At 46.0% G+C, this 19,177-nt stretch overlaps 1 protein-coding gene and 1 non-coding gene across 7 annotated transcripts in view; both read right to left on the bottom strand.

Annotated features, from left to right (window-relative positions):
• The window catches only part of Ehmt1 (euchromatic histone lysine methyltransferase 1), a 149,513-nt gene that overhangs the window by 24,089 nt on the left and 106,247 nt on the right, over window positions 1-19,177 (bottom strand). For all 6 annotated transcript variants that reach the window (XM_071601205.1, XM_071601204.1, XM_071601206.1 and 3 more), the window contains 5 exons: window positions 18,307-18,533; window positions 16,683-16,856; window positions 15,524-15,606; window positions 14,307-14,413; window positions 4,796-4,918 (listed from right to left, as the gene is read on the bottom strand). In XM_071601205.1, coding sequence (XP_071457306.1) covers window positions 4,796-4,918; window positions 14,307-14,413; window positions 15,524-15,606; window positions 16,683-16,856; window positions 18,307-18,533 — 714 coding nt within the window. The remainder of the gene's footprint in view (window positions 1-4,795; window positions 4,919-14,306; window positions 14,414-15,523; window positions 15,607-16,682; window positions 16,857-18,306; window positions 18,534-19,177) is intronic.
• LOC114100966 (U6 spliceosomal RNA) lies at window positions 479-585 on the bottom strand. Its single transcript, XR_003584185.1, has one exon. It is a non-coding gene; the product is annotated as a U6 spliceosomal RNA (small nuclear RNA).

Below are 19,177 nucleotides of genomic sequence, written 5' to 3'. Positions count from 1 at the left end.
TCCATTCTTGTGGATGTCCATGATGTGGAAATTCGCTGTGGTGGATTCATGTATGTACACAGGAAAGTCATGCTGGATTCATTCCACTGTCTTTCCCTCCTCCCTCCCCACACCCTTCCCTTTATTTCCCTTTGTCTAATCCACTGAACTTCTATTCTTTCCCCTCGCCGCCCTTGTTGTGTTAGCATCTGCATATTAGATAGAACATTCAACCTTTGGTTTTTTTGGGGACTGGCAGGTCCATCCATTTACCAGCAAATGTCATAGTCACTGTTTTATATGCAGTAATATTCCACAGCATATATGTACCACATTATCTTCACCCATTTATCAGTGTTCATTTTGTGGGCGGCCTGCCTACGGTCTTTGCACACTTTTCTTTTGGGTTATTTTCTTTCATCTTATTCATCAAAGTTACACTTTATCCTGGAATCACAGTCTTCCCTATTATTTTTTATGTAAATTTTTTTATTTATATAAAAATATGGAACACTTCATGAATTTGTGTGTCATCCTTGCACAGGGGCCATGCTAATCTTCTCTGTATCGTTCCAGTTTTAGTATATGTGCTGCCGAAGTGAGCACTTCCCTATTACTTTTAAAGAGTCCCACATCTTCGTCTTTTACACCGGATCCTCAAGCTATCTGCCCTGTGTCACACCCTCCACAAGTCATAACTGACTTCACATTACAATGCAGGGTTACAGGACACACGGGCTCCTCTTCGTCTGTCCACCTGGATCTATACCTTTGCATGGAGAGCTCAGTGGGTATCCGTGAGCGTGGACCTGGCAGGTTCTAATCCACATGCTGCTGTTTTGTTTCTATTTACCCCACCTGTCACCATTCCACATACCCTGTGTTTTAGTTGAATAAATATTTTTAGTATTCCATTTTACTTCCTCTACTATTTATTTCCCCATAAAGCTATGCTTCTTAATACTTTTACCTCTCTGTTAGTCTTCTTAAATCAACAGTCTCTCCCGAGTACAGTAACTTCACAACCCCCGCTCCCTGTGCTCCTGCTGTCACACTCCTCTCTTTGGGATGTGCATAAGCTCCACCTTGGTTACCACGGCTTTTTTTTTGGTACTGGAGACAAAATCATGGTTACCATTGAGCTAAGGGCCTCGCTAACTTGAGACCTCCTACCTCAGCCTCCCAAGTTGCCTGGATTGCAGGTGTGGACGCCCTGCCAGCCTTTAGTTATTGCTTTAAATGGTCTCTTCTCATTTGAGAAACTTAAAGAAAGAAGAACTTTCAACATCTGCCTTCTTCTAATTTCCTTCTGGCCACAGTACCCTTTGCAGGAGACCCTGTGGGCGGGCCCTGCCTGCTCTGCTTGCCTGCATGGGCTTCACCTCACTCCCCCTTCCACTGGGCAAGTGCTCTGAGCTGACCTCCTCTTCTCGGTTGTTCCCTTTCAACACAATGGAAATATCCTTCCACCTGGGCCCCATCATTTCAGACAAGAAGCCAGCAGCATTTCACAGTGGTGTTCCCTACCTATGATGTGCAGTTTTTCTCTCGCACTTGTAGGGTTCTCTCTATTTTGGCTCCAACAGTTTCAGTATGTATACTTAGATGTTCTTTGTATTTATTTACCTTGCTTGGGATTTGCATCCGTGGATTGCCATTTTTCTCCAACTTGGGAAATCTGTGACCATCTTTCTTCCACATACTGTTTCCTGCTAGGTTCTCCTTCCTGTCACACAGTAGTCTACTCTCCCTTCTGCACACTAACTGCTGCTGAGACCCTCTCCCTTTCTTCTGCTGTACTCGAATTCTGGCGAGGCTCACAGGTGCTGCTGACTTCAGACACCTGCCCAGTGGTAGCTCCTCCAACGCCCACCTGTGGGCTCCAGGTGCTCCAGGTCAGGCATGAACCCCTGCCTCCCGGGGCCTCAGTTAGGGTGTCTGCTTGGGTGCCAGTTCCCCAAGAAGAGGGTGGGAAGTGACTCTTGGCACAAGATGGGGAAGATGTAAAGTGTGCCTGCCATCACCACAGAAAGCACTTACTCACTCAAGAACACCAAGGCCATCCAACATCTCAAAAAAAAAAAAAATCAATAAAACCAATGGACTAAATACAAACTTAAAAAAATATTTATGATGTGATAACTACACTTGAAAAATGTTGACTTTAACGAAAGCAAATTAAAATAGTTTAAAAAAAAACACTTTTGTTATAATTAACAGCATAGATAAGGTGTGCCTGAACACTCCTGAAACAATTTAGATATACGTATAAAAAAGCATTTAAAATGTTCATATACTTTGAAACAGTAATTCCACACACACAAAAAAAAATCAAATTCATGCGAACATTTAGTCTGAAAATGCTCACTAAAGCACTGCTTTTTTAAAAAAATATTTTCTAGTTACACATGAACACCATATCATTATTTTGTTTATTTCTAAGTGGTGCTGAGGATGGCACCCAGGGCCTCACACATGCCCGGCAAGCGCTCTGCCACTGAGCCACAGCTCAGCCCCTTAAGCACTGCTTTTAACGAAGGCGAAAATACAATAAATATTAATACACAAATCTGACTAAAAATTATGGAATATAATAAAACACCAAAGCAGCCATTTGAAGTGGTATTACAAAATAATAATTAATGACAGCAAAATAGTAAAAACTTAATTTGATTTAAACAGGAGTTAATAAATTAGAGTGTACAGTCACGTTTTTGGTGAAAAAAATTGAGTATTAACATGAAAGACTAAGTTTCTGTATATGTGTTCTGTGGTACTGAGGACTGAACCCAGGGTGCTCTGCTACAAGCTACATCCCCAGCCCTTTTTATTTTGAGGTAGAGTTTCTAGGGCTCTCAGCCAGCAGCAGCACACAACACCTGCCTCCTGGGTCTGGCTCCTTTCACTCTGTGTCCTGTGGGTCCACTATGCTGACATGCCACTGTACAGGTGGGCCATGTACTGATCCTTTACCTGCTACTGGACTCTGCTTCTCTTCAGCTGTTGGGAACAGCGCTGGCCATTAGATCTTCACACACAGCTGTTTCTTTGGCATACACCTAGGGGTGGAACTCTGAATCGCACAGTAATTCTAGGTCTGGCTCTTACAGAGGCTGCTGCTTCAAACACAAGGGCTTGGACTTCACCTCCTCACCAACACTCCCTTTCTCCAACTTTCAGAATGGCCCTCCTGGTGGTGGAAGGTGGCATGTAACTGTAATTTTGATTTGCAGTTCCTTAATGACAAACAATGTCAACTATCTCTTTCTTCATCTCCCAAGTGGCCATTTATCTTTTTTTCAAAACCTGTAACCAGTTTTGAATTGGATCATTTGAGTTTTGTTGAGTTCTAAGAGTTCAAATATTCTGAAGAGAAACCCTGTACCAGATACAGGATTTGCCAATAATTCTCCATCCTGCAAACTGTCTTTTTATACTCTCTTGATAATGTTCTTAGATGCACAGATTTTTAAGATTAATGAAGTTTATCTAATTTTTCTTTATTGTCTGTATTTTGGGTATTATGGCCAAGAAATCACTGCCAAATCCAAGGTCATTAAACTTTGTTTTCCAAGAGTTTTACAGTTTTAGCTCTTTAGTTCTTCAATCCATTTTGTATTTATTCTCGTATGTGGTGTTAACACATTCTTCTGTGTGTGGGTACCCAGTTTTCCTGGCACCATTGTTGAAAGTTGTCCTCTGCCCATCAAATGATTGTCATATCCCAATAAAAGTTAACACATACCAGGGTTTATTTCTGTGCCTCTTTTATTCCTTGGGTCTCTATTAGCTGTCCTTATGCCAATACCATGCTCTTTTCATAGCTTTATAGTAAGTTTTGAAATTGGGAAGGGTTAAGTCTCCCAATTTTGCTATTCGTTTTCAAAATCGTTTGGCTACTCCAAGTCCTTGAGATTCTACATGAAATTCAGGATGGGTTTTCCTGTATACATAAAAAAGGCTATTGGGGGCTGGGTTTGTGGCTCAGTGGTAAAGCACTTGCCTAGCATGCATGAGGCACTGGGTTCAATCCCCAGCACCACAAAAAAAAAAAAAAAAAAAAAAAAAAAAAAACTAAATAAACAAAATAAAGGTATTTATCTACAACTTAAAAAAAAAAAAAAAAGTCTGCTGGGATTTTGGTAACGATTGCATGGAATCCAGAGAATGCACTAAGCAGTACTTCATTTTAACTACATTAAGCCTCCTGGTCTATAAGTGTGGGAGGTCTCTCTCTTCACTTGTGGCTTCTTGGACTTCTTTCAGCTGTGATTTGCCATCTTCAATGTACTGGCTGTTTGCCTTGTTGACAGTTTGCCCTCTTTTTGATCTTATGGAAATGGAATTATTTTCTTCATTTCATACTTGGATAGAAGACTGAGTACATAAAAATGGAACTCATTTTTGCATGTTGATTTTGTATCCTACTACTTTGGTGAACTAGTTTGTCAGCTCTAACAATATTTTTGTGGATTCTTTAGGTTTTATACAGATAAAAGAACAGAGACAAGCTTGCTTCTTCCTTTCCAACGTGGATGCCTTCTATTTCTCCTCCTGCCTAACTGCCCTGGGTAGAAGATAGAGAGAAGTACACTGCGTGCAGGCGGCTGGAAGCTTCTGCATAGGGGGCCTGGTGCTCACCCGGGATGGCCACTAATAACGCCAGGTCACCTTGGAAGGTGAAGAGACTTCTGGATGACTGGGTAAATGTCTGCAGGCTACCAGTTCCTGACAGTGTTCCAGTGAGGAACTGTCCCCACTCTCGTTTCTGGGAAACGCCTACATAGGGAGTAGGAACATGAACATCATGGGGTACCTTTGGATCCACTTGTGCCCCAGCCTTGATGAGGTACTTCACTGCATCCAAATGGTTGTTTTCTGCAGCTTCCATCAGTGGGGTCCTCTGGTCTTCTGAGCAGGTGTCAATATTGGCCCCCGCCTGGTAAAACAAGGACAGTCAGGTGTATGGGAGAGAAGCTACTGCAGCCCTTCACACAAGCATAGATGCTTCCATGTCTAAAAAGGAGACTGAATGAGCAGCTGAAAACTCTACTGGACCACATCTGAGTCTTCCAGACTGCATTTAAGACAGCCATTCTATTTCTATGAAGTTCCACTTCACACAGGGTGTTTTTTTGGCAAGATCTCATTTCTAAATTAACCTGATAGAAAATACTCACAGCACAGCAGTGTGACAACATCTTTACAAGTGAGAAAGATGGCATGAAACCTTAAAACAGGCAAAGCAGGTGCGAAGAGGCCTGGGAAAGGGGACATGCGGAGGGGCATCCCAGCTTGTTGGGTCTGCTACCTGCTTCTCCAGCTGTTTCAACAGTTTCCAAAATAAACAGAACCCAAACGAATTTCCATGATATGCATTTTGGAGCAATTTAATTTTTCTAAAAAGTGAGAAACTTGAAAGACTAGTGCAATAGCAGGTACACATAGGTGAAGCCCCCCCAACTTAACACTGGCTGTGTGCCAAGAGCAAATAAGCTGCTGGCAGCTGAAATCTTTTCCCCATAGGGTAACCATCCAACTTCTTAAACCAACAGCTAATATTTATCTTATAAAACAAATATTTACAATGAAATAGTGACAACAGTATTATTTTTGCTATTAGCAATTAAAACACAAGAGTAGAATCATCAAGAAAGGAAGTTTTACACAAGCCAGGAGCAGTTACAGGGTGCATGCTGCAACTAGGGGTTCTGGAAGGGACTGTGGTGGTCTCCAGAGATTGACTTCATGGGCTAAAACTGGAGGCCCCAGGGCAGGGGCCAGAGGTCACACCAACCACAGATTTGACACAGAAACGGGGAGGTGGGTGGGGAGAGACACAATTTCAGACAAAACTTCAAAGCCAGGGTCACACTGCTAAATCTAATGGCAAAGGAGGCCAGAATTCCACAGTGGCTGACTTTAACAAGTAAGTAACTTTCAAACACAGAGGACAGGGCAGCGAGTGGAGGCCATGCAGAGAGAGTGCGGCTGAGGAGGATCAGGGCTGCGCTTGGAGACCATGCTCTATCTGCACACAGCACACATAGCCCTGCTCCTCCTGGACCCCCAGGACCTCACTCTGACCTTGGCACCTGGCACTACCAGCTCCACAGACAGGCACACAGCAACCCAGGACCCCCGGGGAAGAAACCAATTATTAACCATCACCCAAAAAACGTTCGAGAACATTGAGACTCAGGGGAAAAACACAGACGAACAGCCAAAACCAAGACTTAACAGGTAACTAATGGAATTTCCCAACAGATGCAACAACACAAAAAAATGTGGCTTCCAGTTGTGGACCCTGCCACATGTTCAGCAGGGGACACCGGATCCATTCTGAAACTGGCAGGACCACTATGCACTCCCAAACCCTCACTGTGGGCACACCTTCTAGTTCATAGCCTGGCACATTCAGCATTCACACTGAGCCCCATCTTGAAACAACACTCAGGAGAGAAAGCATCACAGCGGAGACAATAGTGTGAGCAGACAGAGGCGAACCTGCCTGTAGCCTAGGAAATAATCCCATATGTGAGGAGAAGCCCAGGGGCTCACAAGGCTGGCGGACAGGGCAGCTCCTATATGAGTTACTACTGAGACTGACCCGCAGAGCCTCTCAGCCCAAGAGTCAGACCATAGATATCCACAGCCCTGGAATAGTACCAGGGCTGAGTCCATCCCAGCAACAGAGAAGCACTGTCTTCAAGGCTGGGATGCTCTCCATGGCTGAGCAGCAAGCACAGCAGTGCTAAGGACCATTTGCTCTGTTGCTTCATTTGCTCTGTAGCTTCCAATCCAAACAGCACATGCAGCAGGTCAACAGGCACAGTGGGGATCAAACAAAACCAAAGCTTCAGCGAGTACTCAGTGAAACTAAGATGGACAAACATCACACATGCTCTTAAGAGGCCCCTGGACAGGTTCAGGGCACAAGCTCAAAACGAAGTGCAAATGGGAGGTCCACAGGTCAGCCCAGCTGGGACAGGTCCAGAGAGGGGATAGGAAGACCTGACACCAGTGCCAGTCTTCACTGGGGGCTTCTGGCCAGAGCCTGCACGAGATTTATGATGTAAGACACCCACAGACACTGAAACCCTAAGGAGCTGTGCCCTGGGACTCAGGGAAAACTCGAAACAAACTCACTCTGTCCCTTTTCTTGGGAAATCACAGTTAAACTACTTGGGATTGGAGGAAAAGACAAAATTCACGTGCAAAAGGATCTTCCAAGAATAGCAATAGTAACTCTATAGCTGGGAATTAGACCAAGGTTGACTGAGAACTAGTTGAGTTGTGCCAGGCTGGCCAGACCACCAGGTATGAATGAACAGATGTCCATGGAAAGGGTATAAAGAGTTCCTGTGGATAGCTGGGTACAGTGGCCCACACGTATAATCCCAGCAACTTGGAAGGCTAAGGCAGGAAGATTACAAATTCGAGGCTAAACTTGGCAACTTGGTGAGAACCTGTCTCAAAATTAAAAAATAAAACAAGTCAAGCACGGTGGCACATGCCTGTAATCCCAGTGGCTCTGGAGGCTGAGGCAAGAGGATCCTGAGTTCAAAGACAGCTTCAGCAAAAGTAAGGCACTAAGGAACTCAGTGAGACCTGGTCTCTAAATAAAATGCAAAATAGGGCTGGGGATATGGCTCAGTAGTTGAGTGCTCCTGAGTTCAATCCCCAGCATCCATCCATCCATCCATCAATTAATAAAAATATAAAGGGTTGGGGATGTAACTCAATGGTAGAGCACCCATGGGTTTAATCCCCATTACCCCCACCCGCCCCCCAAAAAACCGCTGTATGCAAAGGATTCCCAAATATCTAATATTTCATTTTGTAATAGTTTCAGCCTCACAGAGCACAGTGGACACAGAACAGAGAGCCACAACTTCCCCAAGGACAACGCTGTGCAAACCACAGCCATGGTAAAGAGAAGAGTTAAGATGGTTCCACTGACTCCCACCTGCATTGCCTGCTTTTTCCCACTTGACTCCTGTTTTGTGATGTTGGGACTAAAAGAAGCTAGACACAAAAGAATCTGTACTGTCCATCTCTATTAACATCAAGCTAAAAGTGGACAACAGTGAGTGGAGCCACCCAGGGAAGGTACAGGGAGCCAAGGCAGACAGGTTCTCACAGTGAGGGCTGGCAGAGCTCAGCCTCAGGGGCACAGCACCTTGGGGACCAACAATGCTGAGCCCTCTGTGAAACCACGGGCAAAGCAGGTGCTTACCTTCATGGACATCCCCCAACGTGTGGCACACTCACACATATACATGCACACTTATCTGCACTGGGTTTCTGGTCATGGGAATTTAATCCAGGGCCATGAGCATGCTGAACACTGTTCTACTGCTGAGCCACACCCCAGCCCCTTATTTTTTTTTAAAAAAAAAAGACAAGACAAGGAAAAAAACAATGCCTTTTGAAAGAATGATAATCCAATTCTCAGGAATGAAGTCAGAATAGTGGGGTCACCCTAAATGAAATGAGGGGAAATAACTTGCAAGCGAGACTTCCAAGTCCAGAGGAATGCCCTCCAGAACAGGTGCACCCCCAGTGGTGGAAAGGGAACTTACCCTGACTGTTGACCCTTAGGCGTCGGCCCCTGCTGTGCCCATGTCCTGGGATGCCTGCCTGCTCTTCTCTGCCCACCCTTGGCAGCATCCCTGGACCTGCTGGCATCTGCTCTCCTGCCCCAGGAAGCACCAAATCCTCTGCCTCCTCTGTATCATTCTATCCCCTCTTCCCATATCACCCTACCTGCACAGCCCGACTCACCCAACGCTTCCTGTGGGGACCCTGCCACACCCTGGCTGGCTAAACCTCGAAGCCTGCCTAGTCACCTCAGGGTGCTCTGTGGATAGCACAGGACTTCACTATAACTCTTGAGTAACGCCTTCAGAGGAGCAGGGTAAAATAAGAGGCTCTAAAAAAAGATGACCAGAGAACAGGGTTCTTGTGAGAACACCTCTAGAAAGTGCAGTGGCAGGTGAGGAGAAAACCTCGTTTGGGAATCAGTCTAGAAGCCCCATCCCCAAGTGGAGGAGTCCTACCTGGAGACAACAGGAGGGTGCTTCTCAAAGTTACACAGGAAAACAGGACAAAGGGCATGGACCCCTCCACAGTGTGTGCCACCACCACATGGGACTAAGAAGAGCCCCAACTATAATGAGGTGAGACTCAGGGCCAGTCAGGCTAAATGACAGTCCCCAAACTTTCCAGAAGCCAAGTATAGTCACATATGAAGGGTCAGAGGCAGGGAGCATCAGACTCAGTGGGACATCTGTAACACATCGCCAGGAGGTGCAGCACCCAGAGTGAATAGGACAGGCCTGAACCTATGAAGAGTGTTGGGGGGCCAACAGAGACCAAGTCCACACAGCCATGCAGACACAAGAGAACAATGATGTATAGATGACACGTGCCCTGTGGACTAAATGGCTCAGCTCAAGAAAATGTCTGAGCCTGAAGACAGGTTTTCTGAAATAAGACAGTCAGACCAAAATATTAGAATCAAAAAATATATAAATACACTTAAAAGAACAAAAAAGCCCGCAAGGCTCATGGGACACACTGCCAAGAGAGCCTACATGGACAATTATGGATGTTCCAAAAACAGAGGGAAAGAGAAAAGGCACATAACAGCTAGTCGACAAAGCAGCTGCACAGAACCTGCAAGTTTGAGAAGGTGTGGATCTCCAACAGGAAGCCCAGGGACGCTGACCAACCTGATCAACACAGATCACCAGGAAAACAGAAGAGCAGCACGGCCAATACCAGAGACTCCCCCTTGGCCAGCAGCAGACTCTGAGCAGAGCCTTACAAGCCAGGACAGAGTGGGATGCTGAGGGGAAAAAAACAGCTGAATGCCACATCTCAGAAATGAGAGATCAACAAATCAAGCACCAGCCCAGCAGCCCTGGGAGAAATACTTAGGGTGCCCTGTTCCCTGCAGCAAAAGAAAGACAACTATCATCCTGGAAACCTGGGAAGTACAGCCAACAGGAGAGGGAGGCACCCAGAGAAAGGAGATTGACCCATCAGTACTGAAAGCCACTGAGCCGCAAGGACACATAGGGAGGCTTGAAGGAAGGGACCAGGATATGCAGAATCACCAGAAAGCAACAGACTGAGGGTCCTCAATACCAACAGCCTTGAGTGCAAACACAGGAAATCCTCAGTGAAAAGATACGGACTGCCAAATGATTTAGGCAGCAAGACCCAACCGTATGCTGCTGACAAGAGACTGACTTCCCCCGGCTGACAGCGCAATGGGGGAAGACTGGCATGGAAACCAGAAGCCAGCAGGACTCGGCCTGCTCCCAACAGGTAAAGCAGATGTGGAGTCAAGAGCCATACAAAAGACCATGCACAGGGGTCACTTCAACAAGAAGAAATAACAATCACAAGGACTAAATACACTGCTGCTAGAGCACCCAGCTGTCTAAAGCAAGTGTATTATATCTAAAGGAGAGGAGGACTCCAATGAGTAAGAGCTGGAACTCCACCCACTTTCCTCAACGCAAGCATCACCTAGACAAAAATATCAACTATCCAAGGAAGTGGGACCTAGCTGCAGGAAGCAGGCCATTGCAGTGTGCCTGAAAGGTTTCTCTCTCTGCTTCCCAGTGGCCATGGGCTGAGGCGCACTGGTCTGCCATGATGCTCTCCTTACTTCAGGCCCAAAGCAATGGAGGCAGTACACTGTGGACCGAAGCCTCTGAAACCATGAGCCAAAATAAATCTTTCCTCCTCCAAGCTGTCTGTGGAAGGTGTTTCAATCAAAGCAATAAAGTGTTGACTATCTCAAAGACTATTATGACAACTATATGCCAACAAGAGCTAAGCGCGTACAATCTACCAACACTGAACTGCAGGAACATAAATCATCTCAACAGACCATTAAGTCACAATTTAATCAACAGCAAAGTTTCCCAACAATGAAAAGTCCAGGTCTGGATGATCTCAATGCTGAATTTCATCACACCTTCAAAGACTAACAGTAACTCTTCTCAAACTTTTCCAAAGAAATGAAAGGAGGAGCTGGATATGGTGGTGCACGCCTATAATCCCAGCCTCTCAGGAGGCTTAGGCAGGGGGATGATAAATTCAAAGCCAGCCTCAGTAATTTAGCAAGGCCCTAAGCAACTCAGTGAGACCCTGTCTCTAAATAAAATTCAAAAAGGGCTAGGGATATGGCTCAGGGGTTAAGCACCCCTGGGTTCAATCCCTGGCACCCAAAGAAAAAAGAAATGAAAGCAGGGAACCCTTTCAAACTCATTCTATGAAGCCAGCATTTTCCTGATAACAAAAACCAGAGAAGGACACAATGAAAAAAAGACTTCAGAACAATTTCCCACATGTAGATACATTAAAATTTCCTGGCAAAATGCTAACAAACTGAATCCAATAGTACATCAAAAAGATCATTAGCTACGGGTGGGGCATGGGGGTCATCCCAGAAATGCAAGGATGATTCAACATGCACAAACACAAAAGAGTAACCTGTCATAGCAACACCACAAAAGACAAAACGTGACTGCCTCAACAGATGCAGCAAAACCATTCAATAAAATTTAATACCCCCTCCTAATAATACTATCCATCAATGAGGTAGAGGGACCACATGCGACACAACAAAGCCCAAAGCCACATGGCAGACCCTCAACAGTGCCATGGTGAAGGGGAATTCAGGGACTTTCTCCAAGACCCAGGACAAGGCAAGGATGCTAGCTTTGGCCACTTACTCAGTATACTACTGGAAAGGAGGGGGACAAAGAAACAGAGCATCCGAGAGGAAGGAGGAGGGCCAATTACCTGTTTGCAGATATTGTGATTTTATTTATAGGGAAACCTAAAGATTCCACCAGTTACAACTGATGCCTGAAATCAGTAAGGTTGCAGGGTACCCTAATATTGAAATGTCAGTAGGTTTTTCATATACTACCAACAAAATTTCAGTAAAAGACAATATGAATACACACACACACACACATATATTTATATAAATTTAACAAAGAGGTGAAGGATCTCTAAGTGAAATTCACAGAACAATGATGAAAGAAGTTGAGGACATCAAAGAATAGGAAGATCTTCCAAGTGCATGAATTGAAAGAATACTGTTAAATATTAAACTACAGGTGACCCATAGATTCAGTGCAATTTCTATCAAAATACCACCAACATTCTTCATGGAAATGAGAAACAACACTCTTAAAATTCATACGGAAAAACAAAACACTCTGAATACCAAAGCAATCCTGGGCAAAAAGAATGAAGGCTGAAGGCCCCACAATAACTATAAAGCCATATTAACCAAAATAGCAGCCTACTGGCATAAAAGCAAGGCACACAGACCAGTGCAACAGAATAGAACGTCAGGAATAAATCCACATATTCACAGCTGATGGTTTTTTGATAAAAAGCACCAGGAAAACACAACAGAGAATAGTCTCTTCAACAAGTAGTGTGGGAACTGAAACTATGGCACTACCAGAAGAAAACAGGGGAAATGCTCTAAGATATTGGTAGGGCAAAGATTTTTTGGATATGACTCACAAAAGCACAGGCAACAAATGCAAAACCTGACAAATGGGATTACATCAAACCAAAAAACTTCTGAACACCAAGGAAACAATCAACAGAGCTGAGAGGCAACCTACAGAATGGAAGACTATACCTGCCAACTATTCATGTGATGAGTGCTTAAATTCTACAATGTATACCAAATAGAATAATTCAATTTTAAGATGGACAAAAATTCTGCAAAGACATTTCTCAAAAGAAGATATACAAACAGGCCAGGCGTGGTGGCATAATCCTATAATCCCAGCAGCTTGGGAGGCTGAGGCAGGAGGGTTGCGAGTTCAAAGCCAGGCTCAACAACTTAGCGAGACTCTAAGAAACCTGGTGGTTCACAACTAGGGATGTGGATATGCCTCTGGGTTCAATCCCTGGTACCAAAAAAAAAAAGAGAGAGAAGCAGGAAAATCAAATCCACAGTGAGATATCATCTCACCCCAGTAGAAAGGCTACTGACAAATGACACATATCAGTGAGAATGTGGACAGGGGGCTCTACACACTGCTGGTAGGAGCATAAATTAGTTCAGTCACTAGAGAAGTAGTATGGAGGCTTCTCAAAAAATCAGAAATAGAACCATCATCTGATCCAGCACCCACTCCTGAGCACAAATGCCAAGGAAAGGAAATCCGTAAGTCGAAGAGAAATCTGCTCTCATGTGCTGACTGCAGCAAGGTTCACCAGCACCAAGATTTGTTTTCATCCGAGGTGTTCTTCCACAGATGAATGGGTAAAGAAAGTGTGAGGTGAACACAGTGGAATATTATTCAGCCATAAAGAATGAAGTCCTGCCATCTTTGGCAACATGGATAAGCATGGAGGACATTATGTTGGGTACAATAAGTCAGATGCAGAAAGACCCATACTGCATGTTCTCATTTAAATGTGCAAGCAAAGAACAGATGACTGGTTCCCAGAGGTTGGGAAGGGTGGGATGGGGAGCTGGAGAGGATGGCCAATGGATATAGGGAGCAGCTGGCAGGAGGGGTGACTTCTAATCTTCCACAGCAGAAGAGGGTAACTATGATTGGCACAATTAACTGAATATTTCAAAACAGCTAGTAGAGAGGATTTTGAATGTTCTCTAAAGAAATGACCAACATTTGAGGTAATGGATACACCAAATGCCTGGATCTGTTACGTATTATATACATATTTTGAAACATCGCCCTGTACCCAATAAATGTGTGCAATTATTATATGTCAATTACAAATTTTAAATATGTTTTTTAAAAAAATCCCTTATATAATTAAAGCAAGTTCTGAAGATAAAAAAGTAACCAGATAGTGGGGGGTGGGGGAAGGTTTGGGCTGAAGCGAACCCTTATCTTTGGCAATAGGTCAATAAATACCAATACCTAAACCTAAACTAAAACTAAACAAGTCGACACACAGCCACACTGTAAGAACAGACTGAGAGACCAAACAGAGAGGAAGCTAGAGGGAGGCCCACCCAGGTGAGGAAGAGGTACACTAGGACTTTGTCAGCACCAGGATTTTTCTATTCATGGAAGAGTAAACATGCTGCTCTTCCTCCTGGAGGAAGGTGAGGTTGTCCCACCGAAGGGAGGACCTGGGCGTCCTGTGGGCCAGAAACAGCTGGAGCAGGGCCAGCAGCCCCAGGGCCATGAGGGACAGGAGGCTGCTTTCCTGGCAGCTAGGAACCTGGAGTCACTTCACTCCAACAAACATGAAGGACAGCGAGGGAGAGGTCTGGGCAAGCCGCGCCTCCAAACCTGAACTAGCATGTGGCAGATGTCCACGTGGCCGGCCTCTGCCGCAGCGTGTAGTGGGCAGCGCTTGTTCTGGTGCTCCATTTTGAAGTTGGGGTCGATTCCATCAACTGTGAACAAACATGGTATAGCCAGTTACGCTGCTGTCGCCACTGATGTGCCTCCAGATGACCCTGATGGCTGTGACACCCAGAGCTGGCAGCTTCCAGACCAATAGCCAGTGCCGAGCCAGCTGGAGCCAGCTCTGTCTGGTCTGTCTGGTCTGGGCCAGGCCCCATCTGCTTAGAAGACTGACAACACACAACCCAGCTGGCAGAATTGTCCATCAAAGGCAGGTAACAACACCTGCCCCTTCCTCGTCCCCTCCCTGTCTGGGGGCCTGGATCTGTTCTTGTGTGTTCTTGGGCTGAGCCTCCCTAGGCCTGTGAGGACACTGACAAAGATAAAACTGGCTCTGGGGTCCTGTGACCAACAACTTGGACATCTGTCAGACACTCAGCAAAGAAGCCAGCCATACAGAAGTGAAGTGACTTAGACTGTGTGAAGTCAGAAGGAAAAGAGTCAACAGCCATTTTGGTCAAAGTTAAATAAACCTTTTTTTTTTTCTCCCCAAGAGCAAATTGTTCAACTTCTCTCATGTTTTGCTGGGAGACAAAAGCCTTTTTTTTTTTTTAAGGACGTTGATGGACCTTTATTTTTTTCATTTAATTATGTGTGGTGCTGAGAATTAAACCCAGTGCCTCACACATGCTAGGCAAGCACTCTACCACTGAGCCACAACCCCAGCTCCAAGGCAAAAGACTTTTTAATCACCTCTTTGAGCCCAGAGTAGATAAACTTCTGAGCCCTCAAGCCTGGAGCCATGGGCTCAGAGCTCAGGCTACACGGGTGCACCACTACCACCTGTCCACAGATGGACGGACAAGGCTCCCTCTGCAGCGCTCACAACAGGCCCCAGCACTAGTATCGCTTTTTAGGCACCTACATTTCTAACTGATTTAATCGTCACCTAATTCCTTTTCAAAAGTTAGAAATGCAGAGTGTCCCAGTGCCACGAGTAGGTGGACATGAACATCAGAAGCAGGATGGTGCCACTGGGCACTCCCAGTCATGTGCCAGAGGCTCATGAACAGAGCAATAGTAAGATCAGGCTCATAAAAGAAAGCGGTAACCAATAGGACTGTGCTCCGTTCCTTTGGGTGCCCATGCAGGCAACTCACCCAGCATGAGGAGCACCTTCTGTAGCTCGCCCTGCCTGGCAGAGAAGTACAGCTGCTTCGGGTGGAAGCGAAGCTTCTTGGGTCTGTAGGAAAGCAGAGGTCATGGTCAGCACAGCCCAAGTTGCATCCGTAAACCTGGAAGCCAAAGGCCCGTGGGGTACAGCTGCCTGCCAGTTCCTCAAGGTCACACACAATGAAGCCACCAGTCTTGAAGCATCTTACAGTCAACCCCTTTTTGGTTATGGCATGAGAATGCTCACACTAGGAGCTTCTGCAGATGTGGCAACAGAACCAGGGGTCAAGGGCAAGCCACTGCTCTGCAGCAGGTGGAGGGAGACCCTGAAGAGCCACCTTCACACTCAGCACAGCAACAATGAGGCCATGTGTACAGCCCACTCTCTGCCTGTAGCACAGTGGGTGACAAGAGCTGCCACCAAGCTACATAAGCCAACTTCCAGCAGTAAAGAAGGGCCTGGGGCTGCAAGAGTGGGGACCCAGGTTTTATGCTGTGAAAACTTAAATCAATAACTAAACTGATAAATGTACATCAATAACTGGGGTATGGGGATAGGCAGGAGTCAGGAATAGTCAGGGCGTAGTTGGTGCAGTAGGGACTATAAGCAACAAGTGAACGCAACAGTCGCTGTAAGAACAGACTGAGAGACCAAACAGAGAGGAAGCTAGGAGGAGGCCCACCCAGGTGAGGAAGAGGTACACTAGGACTTTGTCGGCACCAGGATTTTTCTATTCATGGAAGAGTAAACATGCTGCTCTTCCTCCTGGAGGAAGGTGAGGTTGTCCCACCGAAGGGAGGACCTGGGCGTCCTGTGGGCCAGAAGTGCTTGCAGGTATCTGGATATATGGGGTATGGAGCTGTTAGGAAAGCCTCCACAGCTGGGAGTGGGCTCCGGGATGGTGTTTTTGTTAGTGGTCTGTGGGCGGCATACTTAGGGAGTGGGTCTCTAGGGTCTTTTGACTGTCCTCACTTAGGATTTCAAGGGCCTCCCCAGGACCAAATTGCAATGGTTTCCCCAAACACTATAAAAACACAAGAGTTGTTCTGATCAATGGTGTCACTCAAACAGCTGGAAAGCATAGTGACCCCCTCCCCCCCCCCCCGGGGCATAACACAGTGATCATCTCCAAAACCAGCTCTTACTTTTCCGAGTCCAGAGCGATCAGAGCACTTTCCAAGGTTTCCTTCCCAGGTCCCTGGGAAAGGCCAGAGGTCGGCCTCGCCAGCCCCACTGGCCCGGTGGGATCGAAGCCCTCAGGCACGTGGGGAGCTACACTCTGCGGCTTGTCGTCCTCAGAGAGTGGGGCTCCAGCAGTGCTTCAGGGGGAGGAAATTATTGAAACGTCGGTTTTGGGCATTCGAAAACCTCTTCTCGTGAAAAATCAATGAAAACACAAAATACCATCTGCTTCCACCTGTCCCACAAGCTGCTTCTCCAGCAGAGACAATGGCCAGATCACCTGCTACCTGCTTTGTCCAGGATGTGACAGCCCTGAATTCAGAACCCCACTCAAGTGAGGGGTGAGGCTCCTGAGTCACACTTATCCCACCTGCTGCCCTCCCCAGGAGACAGAAACCCACTGAGTCGACATTTCTCTAATCTTTAGTTTGGAGGGTTCATAATTTGTGTCCTTTAAAAGATCTTCCATTAAGTCTTAATTTTCTTTCTATCAGCATGAAACTTCTTAAGCTCTGCTTTCCCCTTTTTTCTGGGTGGCCTGTGGGTATGGTTGCCACTCTGGAAGGGTCTCTGCATCACCTCCCTTACCACCAGGCTATGGCTGGAGGGAGAACTGGGTGCTGCAACTATCCTTTTCTTTTGCTGACAACGTCAACTCTAAACAGTTTTAGCCACTTCCACTGGACTCCTTCAGGAAAGTGATGCTATGAGTCTCTGTGAATACTGTTCCAGACTGTTCTCCTGTCTCCAGAGAGGCTTCTACCCTGCCATGAAGACTGTAGTGGAACTGGGAGCAGTGGTGCACGCCTATAAACCCAGCAACTTAGGAAGCTGAGGCAGGAGGATCGCAAGTTCAAAGTCAGCCTCAGCAACTCAGTGAGACCCTGTCTCAAAATTTTAAATGAAAAGGGGAGGCAGAGGGTTGGGGCTATAGCTTAGTTCTAATCCCCAGCACCGCCAAAAAAGCGGGACTGGGGGACAGAGGGCGGGGAGGCCTGGGCATGTAGCTCAATGGTTAAGTGGCCCTGGATTCAATCCCCAATACCAAAAAAAAAAAGAGTGTAGCAGGAAGAGCCTGCAGCAGCTGATGGATGCTTCAGGCTTATCAAATAATCACTGCAGGGACTGTGCTGGTGACAGAACTCACAAAGCCACATCCATCAGGTAGCATGAAAACAGGCAACTGAATCTACAAAACCTAAAAGAGACCCATATATAAATGGCAATAAATTAATGTCAGCTGTTTCTTAAATGTCAGAAATCACAATAAGCATCAGAGCTGGCTGAGATTAAGCTGGGTGGAATGCCTGTAATCCCAGTGCCTCAGGAGGCTGGAACAGGAGGAGGCAAGTTCCAGGCCAGCAAGGGTAACTTAGTGAGACCCTGTCTCAAAATAAAAATTAGTGAAGGGCTAGGGATGTGGTTCAGTGGCAGACACCCCTAAGTTCAATAGCCAGTACCATTAAAAAAAAAAAAAAAAAAAAAAGTAGGCCGAGACTTCTGCATAAAGCAGGAGAAACCAACAACTAGAAGGACCCAACAGTGGCTCGGCCCAGAGAATCCAGTCAGAGCCACTTGGTCAAGTACCTGCCCGTGGTCGTGTCCGCCCTGCCCTCGGTGACCAGGCTCTTTTCCTGCCCAGGGGCCAGGGTCACTGTGGATGTCGTGTCTGCTTTCGCTATGGTCACCTCTTTGGCCTTGGAGGTGTCCTCCCCACAGTGGGGACAATAGCTGGCATTGTTGACTCGAGAGGCACAGTCCTTGTGGAAACGATGAGAGATGCTGCTCTCGGGCTGACATTCCATGAAATTACCCTAAAGACAGGAAGACAAAAGTCACTCTTTGAAAAAACTGGAGCTAACATTCAGAAAAATAGCTCTACTGAAACAGGCAGATAGAGCAAGCAGGTGAACCAGGTAGGCCCTTAGTCCTGGCCCCATGCTGCTGAGAAGCAAGAATAGTGTATCTGCTTAGAGCACCCACATCTGCCAGCAACTTCCACAGAGAACAGAAGCCACAGAGGTCACCTCAGTGCCCCCAGCCCCCCAGTAACCATTGTTGTTCAGATTCTCTAGCCAAGCAAGAGACTCCATAAGAGATATGGTCCAGGAGGATTTCAGAGGGCCCAAGTTCTGCAGAGCAGACGGTACAAGAGTCTTGGGTCACAGAGTGAAGGAGACACTGCTGGCATTTCAGTGAGTACTGTGCAAACAAGAACCATGAGAATGGCCACTCTTGTAAAAAGCTAGATAAGAAGGGCTGGGGTTTTATCTCAGAGGTAGAGCGCTCACCTAGCACGTGCAAGACCTCAACACCACATAAAAAAAATAATTAATTAATTTAAAAAAGGGATTGTGTCCAACTACACCTAAAAAAATAAATATTAAAAAAACCAAAACAAACAAACAAAACCGCTAGACAAGAAGATGTAGAGAAGCAGCTCTCCTTGGCAGAACAA

This window comes from Marmota flaviventris, chromosome 13, assembly GCF_047511675.1.
Source record: "Marmota flaviventris isolate mMarFla1 chromosome 13, mMarFla1.hap1, whole genome shotgun sequence".
Classification (NCBI taxonomy): domain Eukaryota; kingdom Metazoa; phylum Chordata; class Mammalia; order Rodentia; family Sciuridae; genus Marmota; species Marmota flaviventris.
The sequence above is the reverse complement of the archived record's forward strand: the minus strand, read 5'-3'. Positions and strand labels throughout refer to the sequence as shown.